This window comes from Vigna radiata, unplaced genomic scaffold (genome assembly GCF_000741045.1).
Source record: "Vigna radiata var. radiata cultivar VC1973A unplaced genomic scaffold, Vradiata_ver6 scaffold_222, whole genome shotgun sequence".
In the NCBI taxonomy this organism is placed as follows: domain Eukaryota; kingdom Viridiplantae; phylum Streptophyta; class Magnoliopsida; order Fabales; family Fabaceae; genus Vigna; species Vigna radiata.
In genome coordinates, this window is record NW_014543247.1 from 487,529 (window position 1) to 508,358 (window position 20,830).

Here is a 20,830-nt window from a genome sequence, read left to right on the forward strand (position 1 = left end):
AGCCGATTCAAGAAAGAATGAAGGCGTATCAGAGCTGACAAAAATCATATGTTGATCAGAGACGAAGACCATTAGAGTTCGTAGTTGGGGATCATGTGTTCCTCCGAGTGACTCCTACTACTGGTGTAGGAAGAGTAATTCGTGCTAGGAAATTATCTCTCAGGTACCTTGGTCCTTACCAGATTCTAAGACGTATAGGATAGGTTGCCTATGAGATAGCCATGCCGCCTCAGCTTGCAAATCTCCATCCAGTATTCCACATATCTCAACTCAGGAAGTATGTGCCAGACCCTTCTCATGTGCTAGAGGTTGAAGATGTTCAGGCCCGAGAAGACCTATCCGTGGAAGTGCAACCAGTTAGAGTTGAGGAAAGCCAAACTAAACAGCCTAGGGGGAAGACTATTAGACTCGTCAAGGTCGTCTGGGATGGTATAACATGCAACTCTACCTGGGAGCTAGAGGACAAGATGAGGGAATCCTATCCCAACCTATTCACTAGTAAGCTTAATTTTTGGGGACGAAAATTTTTATTTGTTGGGGAGAATGTAAGGGCCAGAGAAATTTTAAAACCATTGGGCCTTAAGTAAGGTAGCCAGGCCCATAGAAATTAAAGGCAACATAGCCTTAGGGGAGAGGCTTTTACTAAGTCTAAGTTCATTTTAGCTAAAAGTTGAGTTCTTTAGAAGCTCTGTCTTCTCTCTAAACCTTGCTCCATCTTCTCTCTACCCTTTCTCAAATTTTTACCGTTGCTTTTTCAAGTAGGTGGTGCCCCTACGTTCTCGGAGTCGAGGGCTTCCAATCCATCCGATTAGTTTTGCGTCTCTCAACTGATAAGGTAATTTTCCCATTCTCCACACCCTAGGGTTTTACTCATGAAAAGGTTCTACCTAGCAAGTAGCGTTCTTTTTATTTTCCTTATCCTATCAAGCTCTAAAGACTGTGCTCTACACCAATTTGGTGACTTATAGGTACTGTCGAACTTGCCTTTGTGCGGAGGTACTGTTAGGGCGTTTCTAGGAGTTGTGTTGTGTGAGCTAACAGGTAAGGGGAGCTGACTCTATTATGTTTTGTTTGGTGTGTTTGACGTGTGATTTCCATAAGCGATTGCATAAGTGTATGGTGTTGTGATGTTTCCATTATCTTTTTTGTTCGGGTTTTACATATGGGGATGGGTTATTGACCAAACCAAGGGTAGCCCTGGGTATACCGCTGCAACGTTTGAGCAAAGCTTAAGTGAGTGGTTGGAGGGTATTCATGTTAAACAAACCTAGCCTAATGAGAGGTCTTTGGGTGAGAATGTAGCCAACTTATGTGAAACCTCAACGTAAGGAAGGGGTAGTATATGGGTGTGGCCGAGAGAGGAGAGTGGAAAGGGGCCCATGGGTTTGAATGGTCATAGGTTGGTAGCAGCGTGAAATGAGAAAAGAAGGAAGGATAAACCACATAGGTTTTTACATGAAAAATCTTGGATTAAAACTAGAGTGAGGTCGTGGTTTTTAATGATGAATAAAGGAAGTGAAATTTTGGATGACAGAGTACTTTACTTGAAAACTGGGTTGGGACAGTTAAAATTGTATGAAAAGTGAGTAAAGAGAGATGTTAAGACAAAGAATTTGCTTTATTCAAAGTTTGGCATACGGTGAACTTTGTGTGTGTACGGAATGATGCATGCAAAAATTGAAAATAAAGTTATGTGAAGGAAAGAGATTGGTGAAGCTTTGTGGGGGTCCATGGTGAACTAGATGTGGTTTCATGAAACTAAATGTTGCAGGAAGTGATGATGAGCATTAAGTATTACATAAATTAAAGAAACATGGTTTTGGGAGGAGAATAAGGATGATATGTAAGGTAGTAAAAGTGTAGGAAATTTGGTGTGCCATGTGGGACCACCTAGGCATATATAACTTAGTTTAATATTTTGGATATAGAGTGGGGTCTACTTGGGTAGGTGAAAGAGTTTTGATAGGACTTAGAAAAATTGGGGTGTGTGTTTAGTAAATAATTGACTATTTTATTTTGGATTGACTTGTCATTATTTTGTGGTTGTGTAATGATTGTTTTGAGAATGTTTATTATTTAGATTATGTATATGTTTATTTTGGCAAAAGTATATGATTACAAAGTGATGAAAGTACGATCCAAGTGGTAAACCAAGTTCCATCTGTGTAGAATCTCTTGGTGAGATTCTTAGTGTTTTAGAATGAAAGTAGGAGCTCAGTCTTGGGGTCTTCCTAACGCTCCAATGGCCTTTCTTCTCACGTAGAGAGGATTGGACCATGTGGTGAGGAGTAGCAGGAGATCTTAGTCTTGGAGGCTTCCAGTATGCTCCAAGGCGCGGAACAGACTAACCTCGTAAGTGTGGCAGGGTAGGGAACCCGAGTATCATAAGCCACCACGGGTGCATGGCCCGCCATAGCTCGACTCTCATTCTAAAGTCCGGACGAGTCAAGTCTAAAAGATAACTTGTTAGGATTAGTGTTATAAATTGTCTTACTTGTATGTACTTTACTTGAGCTTAATCTGGTATGTATATGTTGATATAATTGCATGTTTTTTATATAATTAGCTCATCCTTGCTTGCTTATGTTTGTGCCATGTTTGTGTTTGTTTTCTTTTGCGATGATCATCCACTTATATGGAAGCAGATGGCGAAGAGGTTTCTTTGGAGTCCACTTTGGATGGAGATGGCGATGTTGTAGTTTATATTCACCAAGCCTTATTCCATTGAACTCATGTCATTTTGAAGAACTTTGTTATGTTTAAAGTTTTAAATTCCTAGTATTTTTAAAGAGAACCTTCTTACTCCATTTTTAAATTCTGAGCTATTTTAAGGATGACTGTAATCCTAGATTCTCTAATTTCTTCTTCAACTGCTTTATTATATTGTGCATGATGACATCTTTATCATATATGTCCTTACTATATATTTTGGGATGTTACATTGTTGTTCATTTACAATATTTAAAAAATATAATTCATTATTTTTTATTTCAAATAAAATTATTTTAAAAATAAATTTAGATAAACAATTGACTTCAAAGTATAATCTAAATAAAATTGCATAATAATAAAATGGTAGTGAAAATAAATTTAGTTTTTCTTAAAAAAAGATAAAACCTGTAATACCATAAAGTATAAGTTTTAAAAAGTTAATATCTTTTAAAATAAATTCAATTTTATATCTCTGAATTAAAATATAAATATGTAAAATTAAATTTTAACCATTATTCATACACAAGAATATTATAATACCCAAACAAAAGAATAATTAGAATACTTTTTTCCATTACGCTCAAGTATCATATATAAATAAGTATAACGGACTGCTTCTAACATATTTTACTACGAGATTCAAATATATTTTAAATAAAAGTTTTAGATGTAAATTATTTTTTCTTTATTTATATTTACATTTAGCTTGCATATACAAATACACATACAATACACCTAATACTTGTTAATATGCAGACAGTGACTTATTAACGTTTTAGTTTTTTAAAATCAAATATAAATGTTAATGCTTTTTTATAAAAAATTTAATGTTTCTAAATAATGAATATTTTTCACTTTAGCTGATGTTTTAAGAACTATATGAGATTGTAGAAAAATATGGTTAAAATTTGCTAGTTAAATTAGCCCCAAAGTATTATTTTAAAGCATTTTAGAGGGTCAATACCCACAAGGCCACAACATTATTCTTTGCTGCACATATTTAATTAGAAAGAAAAGATTAAGCATTCATTGAAAAGTATATTTATCGTATTTTATTATTCTACTGGAAAACGTTTACGACTAATACAAGGAAAATAATACCCAGATATATAATTGTTTCAATGATACAAGAAACGTGTTAAATAATAATTTTAATTCATTTATTAACATTATAAAGTGTTTGAAGAAGTGCTAACATTAAGGTGTCGTGGTGTAGTTGGTTATCACGTCAGTCTAACACACTGAAGGTCTCCGGTTCGAGTCCGGGCGACGCCAATCATTTTGGACTTTTTTTTTTTTTTCAATTCATTATGTTCACAGTTTTTTCACTAAGCCCATTATAGCATTTCTATGTTCAGCCCAGTTTCATGTAAATCATGGGCTTCTGATATATGGAAACATTTCTTTTATAAATGTTTTTTTTTTTATTATTTTTACCAAAAGTTTGATAAGTGGAGGGCACACTCCTGATACATTCTTATGCTTTCAACAAAATTCTTTTGAAAAGAATATATCATTTACAAGAAACTACACTATCTCTCTTGAAGTTAATAACATAATATTCTCTTCTTTTTTTCAATTTTATTTCTTAAAAAAGTTTTAATTATTCCAACTGGTTTATTTTTTGAATCGGTCCTTATTTTTTTTGTCTCAATTAGTTTTTTATTTTTTAAAAATTGATGTAATTGAGTTTTTTCATTAGTAAAGAAGAGGTCACATGTTCGTTTGTATTTTCTTTGTCTGTTTGTAATATTCTTATATACATATATATATATATATATATATATATATATATATATNGTAATAGGCTCTTTTCGCCAAGAGATTGTGATGTAAGCTCCCTTACAAATCAAGCACGAATAACTTCCAAGACCAGAAGTGGCAACGGATTGAAGGTTGAGAGTGTTGCACGGTAAGTATTTGATGAATGCTTCAATGAAGGTGTGTAGGTGAATCAAGGAATCTCAAGCTCCGAAAGCCTTTCAAAAGGGAAGGAAGCTAGAGAAGAGTGTGCAGAATAGGCACAAGTGTTTGAACTCTGAAAAATGATTCTGGAGAAATCTCAACAGCATTTCATTAAGTTTCACAGTTGGATTTTACAATGGAAGGAGTCTTCCTTTTATAGATGAAGGAGTTACTCAAAATGTGCTAAGCAAGCTACTCTAAGTGTAAAAGAAGCTTGCTGAGGAACCTACACAGTCTGGGAAACTTGGAAGGCAAGGTACAACTTTGCCATGTCAGCAATCCAAGTGAAGAAGATGACTCTGCAATTCTGGCGCTGGGGCGCCCTTTAGGGGGTCTGGGGCGCCAACCTGCTTCCCTTTTGGTTCCTTGGTTTTCATCCTTGGCAGCTTTCCTTGGTTGTATGTTCATACTTTCTCCTCTTTATTAATGACCTACAAAAACAATGTAAAGGTATTTAGCAAAGAGAAACATGCTAAGACTTTAGAAAGAAAAGATGAAGTTTCTATTCAACTTCCCTTTCATAGTCTTAGTGTAGTTGATGCTTCTTTGGATGGGAAGTCCCTTTAGGGGTTGCCATCCTTATTGAATGATGTTAAAAGGATAGGGTAGACTAAGAAAGTTTGCATGACAATATGATAAATAAGCGAAGTAGATAAGAAGAATAGATATAAGAGAACGGATAAGATGAAATTGTAAACCCCAACAACTCCATTCATCCATAGTTTCTTCTAACCAATTGATTCACTTCATCTTGCATGTTTACTTGTTCTTTGCATTCAAAACCCTAAAATTAATTTCTTCTCAAGTCTTAAGCGATTGGTTTACATGAAAGTTAAGGCCAAAGAGTCCTTTGGGAAACAATACTCGGACTTACCCGTTTTATATTACTTAATAACGATCTGGTACACTTGTCAGGGACTTAACAAGTTTTTGGCGCTGTTGCCGGGGACTCGTGGTTTAACTTATCTAGTAGTGTAAACTGATTAAATTTGACTTGATTTTTTTATGTTTATTTTTATTTTTGTTCTAATAAATGTTTTCTAAGGTTTTGTGCCTAATGTTTGCAGGATGCAGTTTGGACAAGAATTTGATTATATGGGCACTCAATTCTATCAACCATTGGTGGGAACCTCACTCATACATGGATCAAAGCCAATTTAGGCAAGCTGCTGAGCAACAAATTACTTCACTCAACAATACCACAGATGACGAATTTTGTCAGCAGATGACGGGTATGAATATGTCTTTCATCAGAAGTTTGGAGGAGATGCAACAACGTGAGGAGCTACGAGAACGTCAAAGACAACAATATCGTCCTTCACTTGCAGAAGTAGAACATCAAAGGCAGTAATATTCTCCTACACTTGAAGAAAGAGAGAAGGAAGTTGAACAATGTCTTTAGCAGAAACAATCCTCTATGCCAAGAGAAACGTTGGGGGAAGCTGAACAACGTTGGCTGGAAGAAAATAAACAACATTGGCAGCAATTATCTCCATCAGAAAGCCGTGAGGAGACATTCCAACAAGTATTGCAGAATATTATTTCCTTTTCAGAATGTGATGACGCAAGATGTAAAAGGAAGGAGATAGAATTAGATTGCATGAATGCATCTCTGAATGATTCTAGGGTTAGTACTGAAGTTAACCCTAAGGAGGAATGCCAAGCCACTATCTCTGAAAGTGATAAGGTTGTTGATGAGAAGAAAATAGAGATAGAGAGAGATGGAGAGGAAGAAGAAAAGTTGAGTGAGGGGGATAAAAATGATGATAAGGAAAAAGTAGTGGTTGAGAGAAAAGAAAAAAAAGAGAAAAAATGTGAAAATAAAGAAAGAAAGAAAAACGAAAAAGAGAAAGGCGAGGGAGGAGAAAAGTGAGAAAAAGAGGAAGAGAGGAAAGAAGAAAAGATCATATGAAAAACCCCTTCCTCATTGAAAAAAATATCATAGGAAGGAAAAGAAGATCAAGTGCTTCATGGAGATCTTCAAGAAATTGGAAATTAAAGTTCCTATGGTTGAAACGTGGAAACATATGCTTGGTGTTCTCAACTTTATGAAGAAATTCAGCAGGAAGAAGAAAAAGAAAAGAATATCAAGCAAAGGGAGTATCAACACCTACTGATGGGTATTTGAACTCTACCGGGTCAAGCTAGTGACATAAAAAGAGCGCTTACTAGGAGGCACCCTAGTGATCCAAAAACAATATTTTTGTAATTTAATTTTTTTTTTAAATCTTGTTGATGTAATTATGAACAATTTTTAAATTTTTGTGTATTAGGTATCTTCTACTGAGGGATGCTAAAATTTTGTATGTATCTACTGAAGGATACAGGTAGGCACACGTACTGAAGGGTGTTCGAAAGATAGGCACTTACTGATGAGTGCTAAACAGGTTTGGGTCAGGCTCGTGACATTAAACAAGCGCTATTGGGAGGCAACCCAGGCTTTATTTTTCTTTTGTACTTTTGATTTTTAGATCAGGTGAATTTTATTTTGTGTGTCTATGCTTGGATTGTACACTGATTCTGATGATGGTTTGATTTTATATTGCATGATGAATTATTCAATGATGATGATTGAGTGTGGATGATGATTGAGAATATGTATGTTGATATCTAGGTGAATGATTCATTAACTGTGTGAACAGATGTGTGGTGGTTTATGATTGTGATTGTGATGCTAAGCAGGATGCATGATTGGTATGTGAGAAAGCATGTTGTGTGAGGTATTAAGCTCCAGAGTTTTTCTTGATGTATGTATTATTCATAGGAAATCATGAATGATATTGCCTTAGTCTTAATAATTGATTGAATTGCATGTTTATGTCATATGATCAAGGCCATGTTTGGAAGCCCTTACTTAGCCAAATTTTCGCCCAAAGTGCTTTAAATGTTATACCCTTCTTTTTGAACCTTGGCCTTAAACAGGATGAAAACCCTTTATTTGAAATTATTTACCTTGAGTTGGGTTGAGATTAATTGTATGTGTTGAAAAGGTTCAAGTTTGGGGTTGTATGGGGAAAGTTGAATGGAAAAGAATAGCATTGAGCTCAAGTGTTGAAAAAGAAAAATGCATGAGAAAAGGAAAGAAAGAAAAGAAAAGAAAAAGCATTAAAGATGAGCTCAATGTAAAAATAAAAAGGGAAGGAGTTGGGAATGAGTGAGATTGGTGAAAAAGAGAGTTGTGCTTGAGCTTTGAATGTTAAAATAACTCTCTTAACTCAAGGATTTTGTGATTTAGAAAAACCAATTTTTCTTGTTAGCCCAGCCTCAATACAAGCCTTGGAAAAGTCCTTGTGGTGGCATTTGCATGTGAAGATATTGATTGTTTTAGATGAATGACAATGTTGTTTTATATGACATGTGAATAATAGAGAGTGGAGTGACCTTCTAAACACTTGATAGATTGAGTGAAACACTTGCTTGGTGAGAATTGTTGAAATCCATGCTTAGTGGATTGATCATTCATAAATGAAACATCTGTTAGGAAATATGTGCTTATGTGAATTGAATAGGATTGAAAGCATGCATGCACCTTGATAGGATTCCACTGAAGATCTAAATTGAATAAATAACTTGTTGTGAGGAAAATGATTTTGGAAAATGTTGAACTATTTGAAGAAGTGGAAAACCAAGTTTTGTCTTGTTTGCTTGAGGACAAGCAAAGTTCTAAGTTTGGGGTTGTGATAACGGTCTAAAATCCGTTATTTTCATGCTTAAATTTGATATTAAAACATACCCTTTATGGCTTAGAATAAGCTTAAAATCAAGTAAAACAATTAGTTGAGTCATTGAGAGTCAAAAGTTGGTTTTAAAGGTATTATGCTTGGTTTTACATTGTTTTACAGGGTTTTGAGGTGATTTGAAAATGGAAGTGAAGTAAGGTGGACTTGTACTCGTGAAAGATGGAAAAAAAGAATGAAAAGAAGAGTCAAAGGAACCGCTGAACCGCTGACCGCCCAGTGCTATTAGAGGCAAACCGTTGAGCGGTCAAACAGGGCGCTAGGCGGTTGAACGATTAGAGGCAAACCACTGAGCGGTCCAATTAGGCGTTGAGCGGTTGTCTGCTGGCTTGGGCTTAAATTCTGTTATTTTTTTGTTTTATAAATAGCCCCAGTACAACTTGAAACGGGAATCTTTGGCAGAGCAAAACGTCCACAACAGCTCTACACACCTTGGAGGTTGTTCTTTGGATGCTTAGGCTCCAAATTACTCAATCTAGGGTTTATTCTTTCATTCTTCCATTGTATTTCATCTAGTTTCACGATGATAATGGTGAACTAAACCCTTTGTTGTTGGGGAACAATGTAATCTTTTGAAACTCTCATATATCCAAATTCTTATTTAATTCATATGCTTGCATATGCTTGATTTATCAATTGTTGGGTTCCTTAACTGTATTTAATGCTTTTATCGTTTAACTCATTCGGTAAATGTTGTTTGNCTTTATTGATACGGGAACGTACAGTAATGTCATGAACTAGGGGGGATTCCATGATTATGCTAATACCGCCTAGAGATAGGGGTAGGACGATCAATTGTATTTTGCTTCTGTTTATTATGCATTATTAGTTACTAGGGGAGACTAGATATAGCAAGCCGGTAATTAGTAATAGGCTCTTTTCGCCAAGGAATTGGGTTAAGGGTAGACCAAGAAATTTTGCATGGCAATATGATAAATAAGCGAATTAAATAAGAAAAGTAGATATATGAGGGTGGATAAGATGAAATTGTAAACCCGAACAACACCATTCATCCATAGTTTTTCCTCAACCATTGATTCACTGCATTTGCATGTTTACTTTTGTTTTTTGCATTTAAAAACATAAAATCAATTTCTTCTCAAGTCTTATGCGATTAGGTTTCACGAAAGTTAAGGCCTAAGAGTCCTTTGGGAAACGATACTTGGACTTACCCATTTTATATTACTTGATAACGATCTGGTACACTTACCAATGACTTAACAATACAGAGATGCATCAGATAATAATAAAAAAAAATATTGATGCTCCCCCTGTCAAAGATATTCACAAGATATAATATACTCTCTATCTCTCTTAAATGTAGGCATGTGAAACACCTCAATGAATATGCAATGCTCCTCCTGTCATTATGCATGTTTTAATCTCAAAACACAGATGCACAATGCAGTATACTGATAACGTCTGAAAAACAGTTATTTTCATATGTCAATTTATACCACATTACACCCTCTAAGGCTTAGAATGAGCTTAGAATCATGAAAAATTCAATAAATGAGTCAGTCGAGAGTCAAAAGCTGTTTTTAGCGATATTATGCTTGTTTTGCATTGTTTTGCAGCGATTTTGATGAAAGTGAAGATTGGGGTTGAAGATGAAGGTCTTAGACTCAGAATAGAGGAAGAAAATTGAAGGAAAGAAGAGTCTAGGAACCGCCCAGCGGCAAATTTCACCGTTGGGCGGTCCAACGCAAGGAGTAGCACCAGGCGTGGACGCTGGGCGGATTTGCGATTAGAGGCAAACCGTCGGGCGGTGGACCCTTGGCGCCGGGCGATGGCACGATTATGGGAAAACCGCCGGGCGGCGTAAGTGTGACGTCGGCCGTTTGTCTGCTGGGCTTGGGCCTGTTTTCTGTGACGCTCCTCAGCTATAAATAGCCCTGTTACGATTTCATATTCATTCTTTTGACAGAAGAGGGCGGCCAAACCTACTTTCCACTCCTTGGAGAAGATTTCTTGGATGCTTAGGCTCCTTTTCATCCAATCTAGGGTTTGCTTTCCCATTCTTCCATTATTTTCATCTAGGTTCACCATGACAATGGTGAACTAAACCCTTTTGTTGTTGGGGGAAACAATGTAATCTTTTGAAACTCTCTTTTTTTGAAACTCTTGTTTATTTATACGCTTGTCGTATGCTTTGATTATCAATTGTTGGGTTCTCATCTACGCTTCAAGCTTTTATCGCTTAACTCATTCGATAACTGTTGTTTGTCTTTATTGATACGGGGACGTACGGTACTGTCATGAACTGGTGAGAAATTCCTTGATTAAGCAATACCAACCTAGGGATAAGGGGTAGGATGATCAATTGTTTTTGCTTCTGTTCTTAATGAATTATTAATTACTAGGGGAGGCTAAGGATAACAAGCCAGTAATTAGTAATAGGCTCTTTTCGCCGAGGGATCGGGTTAAGGGTGGCCCGAGAAAGTTTGCATGACAATTAGTTAATCAAGAACATTAACAAGAGGAGTAGATAAGCGAGAGCAGATAAGATAAAATTGTCAACCCCCAACAACTCCATTCATCCATAGCCTTTTTCTTGTCAACTGAATCAAACACATTGCATGTTTTTTTTCTTTTTTTCCATCCACAACAATTAATTTTTCTTTACAAGTCTTCCGATCTCAATTCACACGAACGATAAGGCCTTTCGAGTCTCTTGGGAAGAACGATATCGGGCATTATTGATTATATTACTTGAACGATCTGGTACATTTGCCAAAGAGTCAACAAGTTTTTGGCGCCGTTGCCGGGGACTCAAGGTTTACTTTTTCAATTAGTGTGGATTGACTGAATTTGACTTCTTTGTAATTATCTGTTTTTAGTCTGTTTTGTTCAATTTTTTTTTATTTTCTGCAAAAGTGCTTTTAGGGGTGTGTTTCTTGTTTATGCAGGAAACAATATATACTAGAAGTAGAAAAGGCCAACAACCTCTCTTGGAAGCACTCTCAGACAGGAGAAGGAGGAAAGTTAGACGCCCTGCAAGTGAAATCTTTCCTTCTCCTGAAGAACTTTTGCACTCTTCATTTGAGATCTCTGCACAGAATATTGAGGAGATGGCGGACCAACCTCCTCCTAGACGTACTCTTGGGGACGCATCCAACATGGTGGGTCCTTTTCACTTTAACAGCATAGCTTTGCCAGCAGACAATGCAACCAACATGATTGTGAGCCCTACTCTCATCCAGATTGCCCAGAGTAATCAATTTCACGGAATGTTAAATGAGAATCCATATGATCATTTAACCACTTTTAGCGAGATTTGCAACACTGTGAAGATAAATGGAGTTCCTGATGACAGGGTTAAACTTAGTCTATTTCCTTTCTCTCTCGGGGGAAACGCTAAAACATGGTTGCATTCATTCTCGGAAGGCACATTCAGAAATTGGGACGCGTTGACAACAAAATTTGTGAACAAATTCTTCCCGCCAACCAAGATTAATCAAGGGAAATTGGAGATCTCTTTATTCAAACAAGGAATGGAAGAGACTCTAGGACAGGCGTGGGACAAATTTAAAGGTTTGTTGAGAAACACCCCTGTCCATGGACTTGATAAGACGTCATATTTACTTGCCTTCCTTGGAGGCTTACATACTCAGTCTAAGATGATGATAGATGCTTCAGCTGGAGGCAGTATAAATACCAAGACTGAAGATGAGGCTTACGATTTGATTGAGAGCATGGCTATGAGTGAAGTGATACAGAGTGAAAGAGGCGCCCAGAAAGGAGGACTTTTGCATCTCCCTACTAATGATGCAATGACTGCTCAAAATCATCTCCTGACCCAAAAATTGGACAATTAACAGAGGTTCTTGCTGAACTTCCAATGGGAATAAAGAATATTTCGCAGACTCAACAGCTTTGCAACTTATGTGGTGGTGACCATATTAATCGTCAATGTGCTTATCCTAAAGAAATGCAGCAGGATGTCAACTACATGGGGAACCAATTCCAATACAAGCAAGGTGGTTTTAACCAAGGCACTCCTAGCCAAGGTTGGAAAAACCACCCCAGTATTGGGCAAAATCAGAATAATACTTCTGGACAAGTAGGAGGCTTCCGGCAGCAACAACCATCACCCTTATGGCAGCAGGTGAGCAGTTTGATAGAGACGGTCAGAGACCTAAGTGGAAGATTTGATAAATTTTTAAAGGTTTATGAGTCTCAGCTAAATAGCAATCAAGCTAGCTTCAGAGCATTGGAGACACAGATTGGGCAACTGTCAAAGAGGGTGGAAACCACTGAGAAAAGTCAGTTTAGGGGTAACACTGATGTTAACCCCAAAGATGAGTGCAAAGTTGTGATGACAAATAGGAAAAGGAAGACAGTAGAGGAAATAATTGAGATTAAGAGCAGCGAGGATGAAGATGAGAAGAGAATGCAAAGTTATGAAGCCAATAAACACGAGAGCCACAAAGAGGAAAAAGAGAAGGAAAAATAAGGTTACCAAGAGCCATTCAGAGAAATCTTTGATAAGGTAACTGTTATTCCTAGAGCACTTCCACAAATTCCAGAGTATGACAAGAGGATCAAGTACTATCTTGGAGAGGTAATTGATCTTGATGGTGGAGAAGATCAAGACCGGTTGGTTAAGCCCAGAAAGAAGGACCATCCGCTGAAATTAAAGGATTCAGGGACGATGACTCTCCCTAGTGTGATCAATGATGTGGACATAGGGAGAGCCATAATCGATTCAGGATCAAGTGTTAATTTGATGCCCTTTAGTGTTTTCAAGAAGATTGGAGGGCTAAAATTAAAACCAGAACACACTACCTTGACGGTTGCAGATGGGTCTACTAAAAAGCTAGTTGGTACGGTGGAAGATGCAATTGTCCGAATTGATGAGTTGGAAATTCTCTTGACTTTTTAGTTGTGGACATGNCCAATGAGGGAAGAATTCCGTTAATCTTTGGAAGACCTTTATGAGGACTTCTAAGATGGTTATGCATGTCCATGATAGAAGCATAAAGTTAAGAGATCATGACCAAGTGTTAATTTACGGCTCCGAGGAAACTAAAATGAGAGCAATAAGAAGAGCTAAATACACAAGGGCCAGAAAAGAAGCTGCAAAAGAGGAAAACAACACAGGTATCGATCATCTTAACAATTGTAATGTTTTGCATATTCTTGAGGAGAAGAAGGCATGCATAGAGGAATCAACCCACTCAGAGGACACACCATTCCTGCGTGGCATGTCAGTGCCATTTAAAAACAAGAAGTGGATTGTGAATAGAAAGCTTAAGGATGAAGGAATGGTAGATATCAGAAGGCCTTACTCCACAACAATTTGAAGAGTGGATAGAAGAAAGTTGAGCAAGTGGGACGATGAAGATCCTAATATGAAGAAAAAGAGTTGATTTGCTGGAGAGCACATTTTGTATTTTTAAAAACATTTTTTTTTGTTTTATGTTTTGTGGAACATGTAATTTTTGAATTTTTGAACAATATTTGGGTAGCATCTACTGAGGGATGCTAATTTTTGTATCCACTAAAGGATACCAGAAAGGCACACCTACTGATGGGTGTTGGAAGGATTTGCACTTACTGACAAGAGCTAAACAGGTTTGGGTCAGGCTCGTGACGTTAAACAAGCGCTACTAGGAGGCAACCTAGATTCTCTCTTTCACCCTTGCATTTTAAATTTTTAGAATAGGTTGCATTTTAATTTCAATGTGTATGGTTGGCTTGAACACTTTTCTGAAGATGTTTGACTGAACAATTTGCATGATAAGTCTATTTGATGATGATTTGATGTGGATGATAATTGAGCTGCATTACATGTTGATATTCTATAAAACATATGGGTGATGAATTATGATTGTGATTATGATGCTAAGCAGGATGTATGAATGAATATTGTGTGAAAGAGCATGTGTGTAAGGTATTGAGCTCCAGAGTTTTTATTGTTGTATGTGTTGTTCACCGGAAAGCATGAATGATATTGCCTGAATCTTGATGATTGATTGAATTGCATGTGAATGTCATATGATTAAGGCCATTTTTGAAAACCCTTCTTTAGCCAAATTTTCACCCAAAGTGCTTGAAAACATTATACCCTTTTTGAACCTTAGCCTTAAACAGGATGTGAATCCTTGTCTTGAAACTCTTTACCTTGAGTTGGGTTGAACTTAAGTGTATGTGTTGAAAAGGTTCAAGTTTGGGGTTGTATGGGGGAAAATTGAAAAGCAGTTGAAAAGCATTGAGCAAATGTTGAGAAAGAAAAATGCATGAGAAAAAGAAAAGAAAAGAAGAAAAGCATGAAAATGAGCTCAATGTAAAAGAAAAAAGGGAAGAAGTTGGGAATAAGTGAGATTGGTGAGGATGAGAGTTGTGGTTAAATTTTGAATATTATGATAGCTCTCTTAACTCAAGGATTTTGCATTCTAGAAAAACCAATTTTTCTTGTAACCCAGCCTCATTAGAAGCCTTGGAAAAGTCCTTTTGATGGCATTTGCATGTGAGGATTTTGATTGTTTGAGATGAATGACAATTTTATTTCATGTGACTTATGAATGATAGAGTGTTGGAGTGTTACCCTAAACACTTGAGTGTTTGAGTGAAACACTTGCCTGGTGAGAATTGCTAAATTTCATGATTGCATTTTTGCTTAGTGGATTGGTCATTGTTAATGTGTAACATCTGTTGAGTAACTTATGAATCAAACTGAATTGAAAGCATGTATGCATCTTGATTTGATTTTATTGAAGATTTGAAATTAAGTAGTTCTTGTCATGTATTTTAGGACTGTTGAACCATTGGATGAAATAGTAGAAAGCCAAGTTTTGTTTGTTGTTTTGTTTTGTTTGCTTGAGGACAAGAAAAGTTCTAAGTTTGGGATTGTGATAACGGTTGAAAAACAATTATTTTCATATGTCAATTTAGACCAAATTACACTCTCTAAGGCTTAAAATGAGCTTAGAATCATGCAAAATTCAATAAATGAGTCAGTCGAGAGTCAAAAGTTGTTTTTAGCGATATTATGCTTGTTTTGCATTGTTTTGCAGCGATTTTGATGAAAGTGAAGATTGGGGTTGAAGATGAAGGTCTTAGACTCAGGACAGAGGAAGAAAACTGAAGGAAAGAAGAGTCTAGGAACCGCCCAGCNATATATATATATATATATATATATATATATATATATATATATTAATAAAAAATTAACACATGTTGTGCATGTTGCAGTGCTAGTGTAACATGACAATAAAAGTGTCAGATATCACTATCATATTATATGTCATTACATTAGTTTCAAATTTGATTCTTCTAAATTAATTTTGTCTCAATCATATATATATATATATATATATATATATATATATATATATATATATATATATATATATATATATATTAAATTAAACAATTTCGTTTCCATCTCAATTGAAACAAAATTTAATTTGTATATAAATGTTATACAAATATTTATATTTAAAGTGATAATTTTATTAAATATTGTTAATAAGGTTAAGTTTTTTTGTTATATTTTACACTATGTTGATTATATAAATGTTAATTGTATTCTTTAAATTTATCTTTAAGAGTTAGAAAAAAACACTTCCATAACATGTTGGCATGATTTTTTAAATAACATTTTTGTGACTAGTTAATCACGTGAAATTTCATTTTTTTAAATTCAAAATTAGAAAAAATTTTGTGAACCCCAATTAAAGATTTTCTATGTTGTTCATTCTTCTTCTAGGTTCTTCCACATTTTATTTGAATTCTTTCTTTTACTAGTTTTTTTTAACTCTGATAGTTATATTTAAAAAACATAATTAACATTTATATAATTAACTCAATATAAAATATAAATAAATTTAATATGGTTAAAAATATTAATAAAAATATTAATTTTAATAAAATTATTTGTATAATATTTATCTATAAAAATGTAAGGACCAAAATAAGATTACATGTCAGTTAGACATGTGACAATCTTTTTTATTTTTTTAAATATAGACAAAAAACAAAAAATAAAAAAAAAATATTTAAAAAAAATCATGAAATGTGACACCCTCTAACGAAAGGACCTTATGGTTTTAATTTTTTCAAAGATCAATTTGAGAAAAAAAAACTGATAAACGACTTTCAAGAAAATCAGGATGACTGAAATGATTAAATCTTTTAAAAAATAAGATATATTTATTGATAATATAAATTGTTTACACTATAATATAAAATAAATTATAATGTAATATTTTTGTCTTAAACAAATTACATTTATCTTTTTCATTTCAATTTATAATATAAATATTTTTATTGTTGAATATTTTTAATATTTTTAGTATGTACATATGAATTGGCATAAAATTTTAAATAATTATATTTTTAATAAAATAAATTAAAATATTGTACATAAGAGTTTATTTCAAAAGTTTAAATTAGATATTTGTAATAACAAAATTATATTTCTTAATATTCTAAATTTTGCTTATATCCTTTGAATTCAATAATTTTTATTTGCAAGTGAGAGTTTAAGACTTTCATAAGATCAAAACAAAAAATAAACGTTAAAAACCTAATTATTTTAAGATATTCCACTACTGTATTTATATTGTCATTATTTGAGTCTACAAATATATATTACACAAACATTTGATTAAACAAATATAATAACACATACTAAAAAATTATAACAAAAATTATTATATGAGTTTAAAAATATATACATTAAACTAGAGCTATCAAAACGGGTAATCCGGCTCGACTCGGCCCGACCCATCACAAGTTGGTCACTTAGTAAGCCAAACCAACCCGACTCATTTATTAGTAAACCAAAAAAATTTGAACCCGGTCTGACCCACCATGGGTTGGCTCACTAGCTCACTTAATTACAATTTTTTTAAAAGAAAAAAAATTATAAACTTTTTATAATTCAAATCTAAACAAATTTCATTCTCAAATTTCATTCTAGTGTTTAATTAATTTTGAAAATAGGAAACTTAAACAATTTTTTCAAGCAAAAAATAATAACAAATATTTTTTTTATAGAATTAAAATTAAATCTTTATAAAATAAAATTAGGTAGGTGGGTTGGTGGGCCAACTCGGCCCACCACGGTTCAACCCGCATGAGCCGGATTTAAATGAATTGGGTTGATATCTGACCACATAAAAAAAACATAATTTTGATAGGTTTATAACAGTAGGATTAGTTTCCTTTATTCATACATCATTTAGATAGGTTTAATCATGCATTTGCATTCTGTTTCTTTTATTTTTAATAATGCATTTTATGTCCCCACCTAGTTTTAGTTTTTAGTAAATAAATAATTAGGCTATAACTCTACAATTCTCAACTTAATAAGTACGAAGTCCTTAGATTGATTCCCTAGGTTGCCTCTATACTATATTAGTTGGGACTAGGTTTGTTGGCTTTTATGCGACAAAAAGCTTTTCAACACACATTAAACGAGTTTGTCCATCAACTGGTTAAACAAGTCTTCCAATACAATTAAATGAGTTTGCAAATGCATTGATTGGAGAACTATGTCCATACCCTAACTAAATGATTTTAGCAATGAACACTAGACGATACACCGATTAGACAACTCTAACAGAATACATTAGACAAGTTTGACTATACACAAATTATACGAATTTATTAATGCACATTAAACGAGTTTTTCCACTCACTAATCAGGTGAGTCTTGCAATATACAATACATGAATATGAATATGCACTTATTGTATGAGTCTAACAATACACATTATATGAATGTGTCCATATATTGATTAAATAAGTCTAACAATACATATTATGTGAGTTTATTAATGTATTGATTAGACGAGTCTAGAAATGCACATAAGACGAGTCATTCAAACATTAATTAAAAGAATATAGTAAAATGTTTAGAAGATATTGTCCATGCAATAAATAAGTGGGTAAAACAAGAAATATTAGACAAGACATTTCATTTGTTGATCAGACAAGTGTAACAAAAATTATTAGACAAGTTTGAGAATACATTGATTAAATGAGCAAAGCAAAAAACATTAGATAAGATTGTCATTGTGCTAATTAAACAAGTCTATGCATTAGACGAGTCATTGATATATTCATTAGGCACTTTAATAATATACATTAGACAAGTCTTTCAACACATAAATAAGACAAGTCTATTAATAAATAATATATATGTTCATTTACTGCTTAAATGAATCTTGCAACACACATTAGGCAAGTCTATCCATATATTGATTATATGAGTATAACAAAAAATATTATATTAGTCATTCCATACATTAATTAGGTGAGTCTAAGAATACATATTAGACAAGTATGTTTATACACTTAGACGAGTTTGTCCACACATTGATTATACTAGTCTAAGAAATATACGTTAGACAAGTATGTTTATACACATTAAATGAATTAGTACACATTAGACAACTTATCCATTTTATATATTACAAAATTTTTTTATATACTAATTAAATGAATTTAACAATGCATATTAAACGACTTTGTTAATACATTGATTAAACGAGTCTAGCATTTCACATTATATTAGTCTATCTGTACACTAACTCATATTTCTAATAAGTCAACTCTACATATCTATGCAAATCTTTTATGCTTTTAAGGAGTCTACTATAATTTTACACATATTTTATTATTTATAATGTTTCGAAATATAATATTCATATTTTTTTAAATATATAGACTTTCTAAACCTATATTTTAACGTTAATTGTATTAAAACTAAATTATAAACTTAAAAATATTTATTAATTTTTTTTATCTCTAATTCTTTTTAAGTAAAGACACAAAATAACACCAGACACGGGTTTAATACTAGTTGTTTCCATAATCCAATAAACGTGTTAGATAATTTTCATCCATTTATTCCATATTATATGTGTATAGTATTTTAGAAACAGTGGAAGTGTAAAAACATTATAACATAAAGGTGTCGTGGTGTAGTTGGTTATCACGTCAGTCTAACACACTGAAGGTCTCCGGTTCGAGTCCGGGCGACGCCAATCGGTCTTGGACCTTTTCTTTTTCAATTCAATATTTTTACGGTTTTTTCACTAAGCCCATTATAGCATTTCTTTTATAATGTTTTTTATTTTTACCAAAAAGTTTGATAAGTGGAGGGCACAGTTATAATAAGAAGAGGAAAATAATAAGAAGAGAATAAATAAAGGTTATAAAAGGAAAAATAATATTTGTATTTAATATTGAAGTACTGGTTTGTCCGAATGAGCCCATTACAGGATTCGAAAAGTGGACTGGATCATGGGCTTGTCAACCTAACCCGAAAGCAGAAACAGTAGAAGAAGCAGCCTCAACCACCAATAATTGTTTCACTCATGCCAGCACAATCATTCCACACTCCCACTAATCATTTCAACAATTCTCTCACATGCCATTCTTCACTACACTTCATTTCTTCTACAAGATCACCCTTTTAGCAAAATACTAGGATACACACATTTTTACCCCTACAAATCACTCTTTTCGGCTATTCAATTCAACTCACAAACCAAATTTACTATCAAATATCACTAAAAATCAAGTAATTTCAATACAAATTTCACTTTGTAATTTGAACTTACTGGAATACATAAGAAGATCCTAGTAATAGTTTCAGATTTCTTTACTCATCATAATATAATTCTTCGATACTAAAAAAAGTCATTATTTGGAAAAGATTTTTTTATACTCAAGTCGGTAAAATAATTAAAAATCTTTTTTAATATATTAAATATGAATAAATATTAAGTGAATATTCCTTAAAAAATATTAGGTGTATTTATAAGATCAATATAGATCGTTGACCTATGTTTTTATTGAAATAATACTTACTTCAAGTGTAATAATAGTATAGTTAATAATTCTATAATGATACCCCATTATAAATAATAACCATAATATCAAATTGTGAAAATTAGTTATAATAAAAAAATATTACTTTAATAGACGTAGATTTAGATGGATTTAGAATGAAAATATTAAACTTTATATTTTGTATGTCTATTATGTGGAAAATGAACACCATTCAAAATTTTGTAAAATTAATTTATATATAAAAATTTCTTGTTAATCTTATATTAAATCAAAACATGTTTCAAAATAAACACGAAGTCTCATGCCATTCACATAATGAAAGAGAGGATGATGTGTTGAAAAGACAAAACAATCTATGAATGACACAATATTGGCATTAACTTTTGTAAGTGCATTAATTGACACATGGTTCCATTTCAGCACAAGCTTAACCTCCATAACTTTCTTTTCATCACTAAACTCTGTCATGCTCCTCTGTCTGCTGGTGTAACATACAACTCCACACACTCAATTTTTGCTCCCTACCCAAGCTCCATGCCTTCCTTCTACTTTTTCTTGATTTGATACATCAAACGCTATATTCTTCTCAGAATTTCTTCTTCACA

General features: G+C 33.6%; 1 protein-coding gene and 2 non-coding genes across 3 annotated transcripts; all 3 read left to right on the forward strand.

Annotated features, from left to right (window-relative positions):
- Window positions 1–221: 221 nt before the first annotated feature.
- Window positions 222–13,299, forward strand: LOC106753350. Its single transcript, XM_014635149.1, has 3 exons — window positions 222–429; window positions 12,236–12,814; window positions 12,944–13,299. Exons 1-3 carry the CDS (start codon window positions 222–224, stop codon window positions 13,297–13,299), a joined length of 1,143 nt encoding a protein of 380 aa, XP_014490635.1.
- TRNAV-AAC lies at window positions 3,914–3,987 on the forward strand. The gene has a single exon. It is a non-coding gene; the product is annotated as a tRNA-Val (tRNA).
- A 6,041-nt stretch (window positions 13,300–19,340) lies between the features above and the next one.
- On the forward strand, window positions 19,341–19,414 carry TRNAV-AAC. The gene has a single exon. It is a non-coding gene; the product is annotated as a tRNA-Val (tRNA).
- The last annotated feature ends 1,416 nt before the right edge of the window (window positions 19,415–20,830 follow it).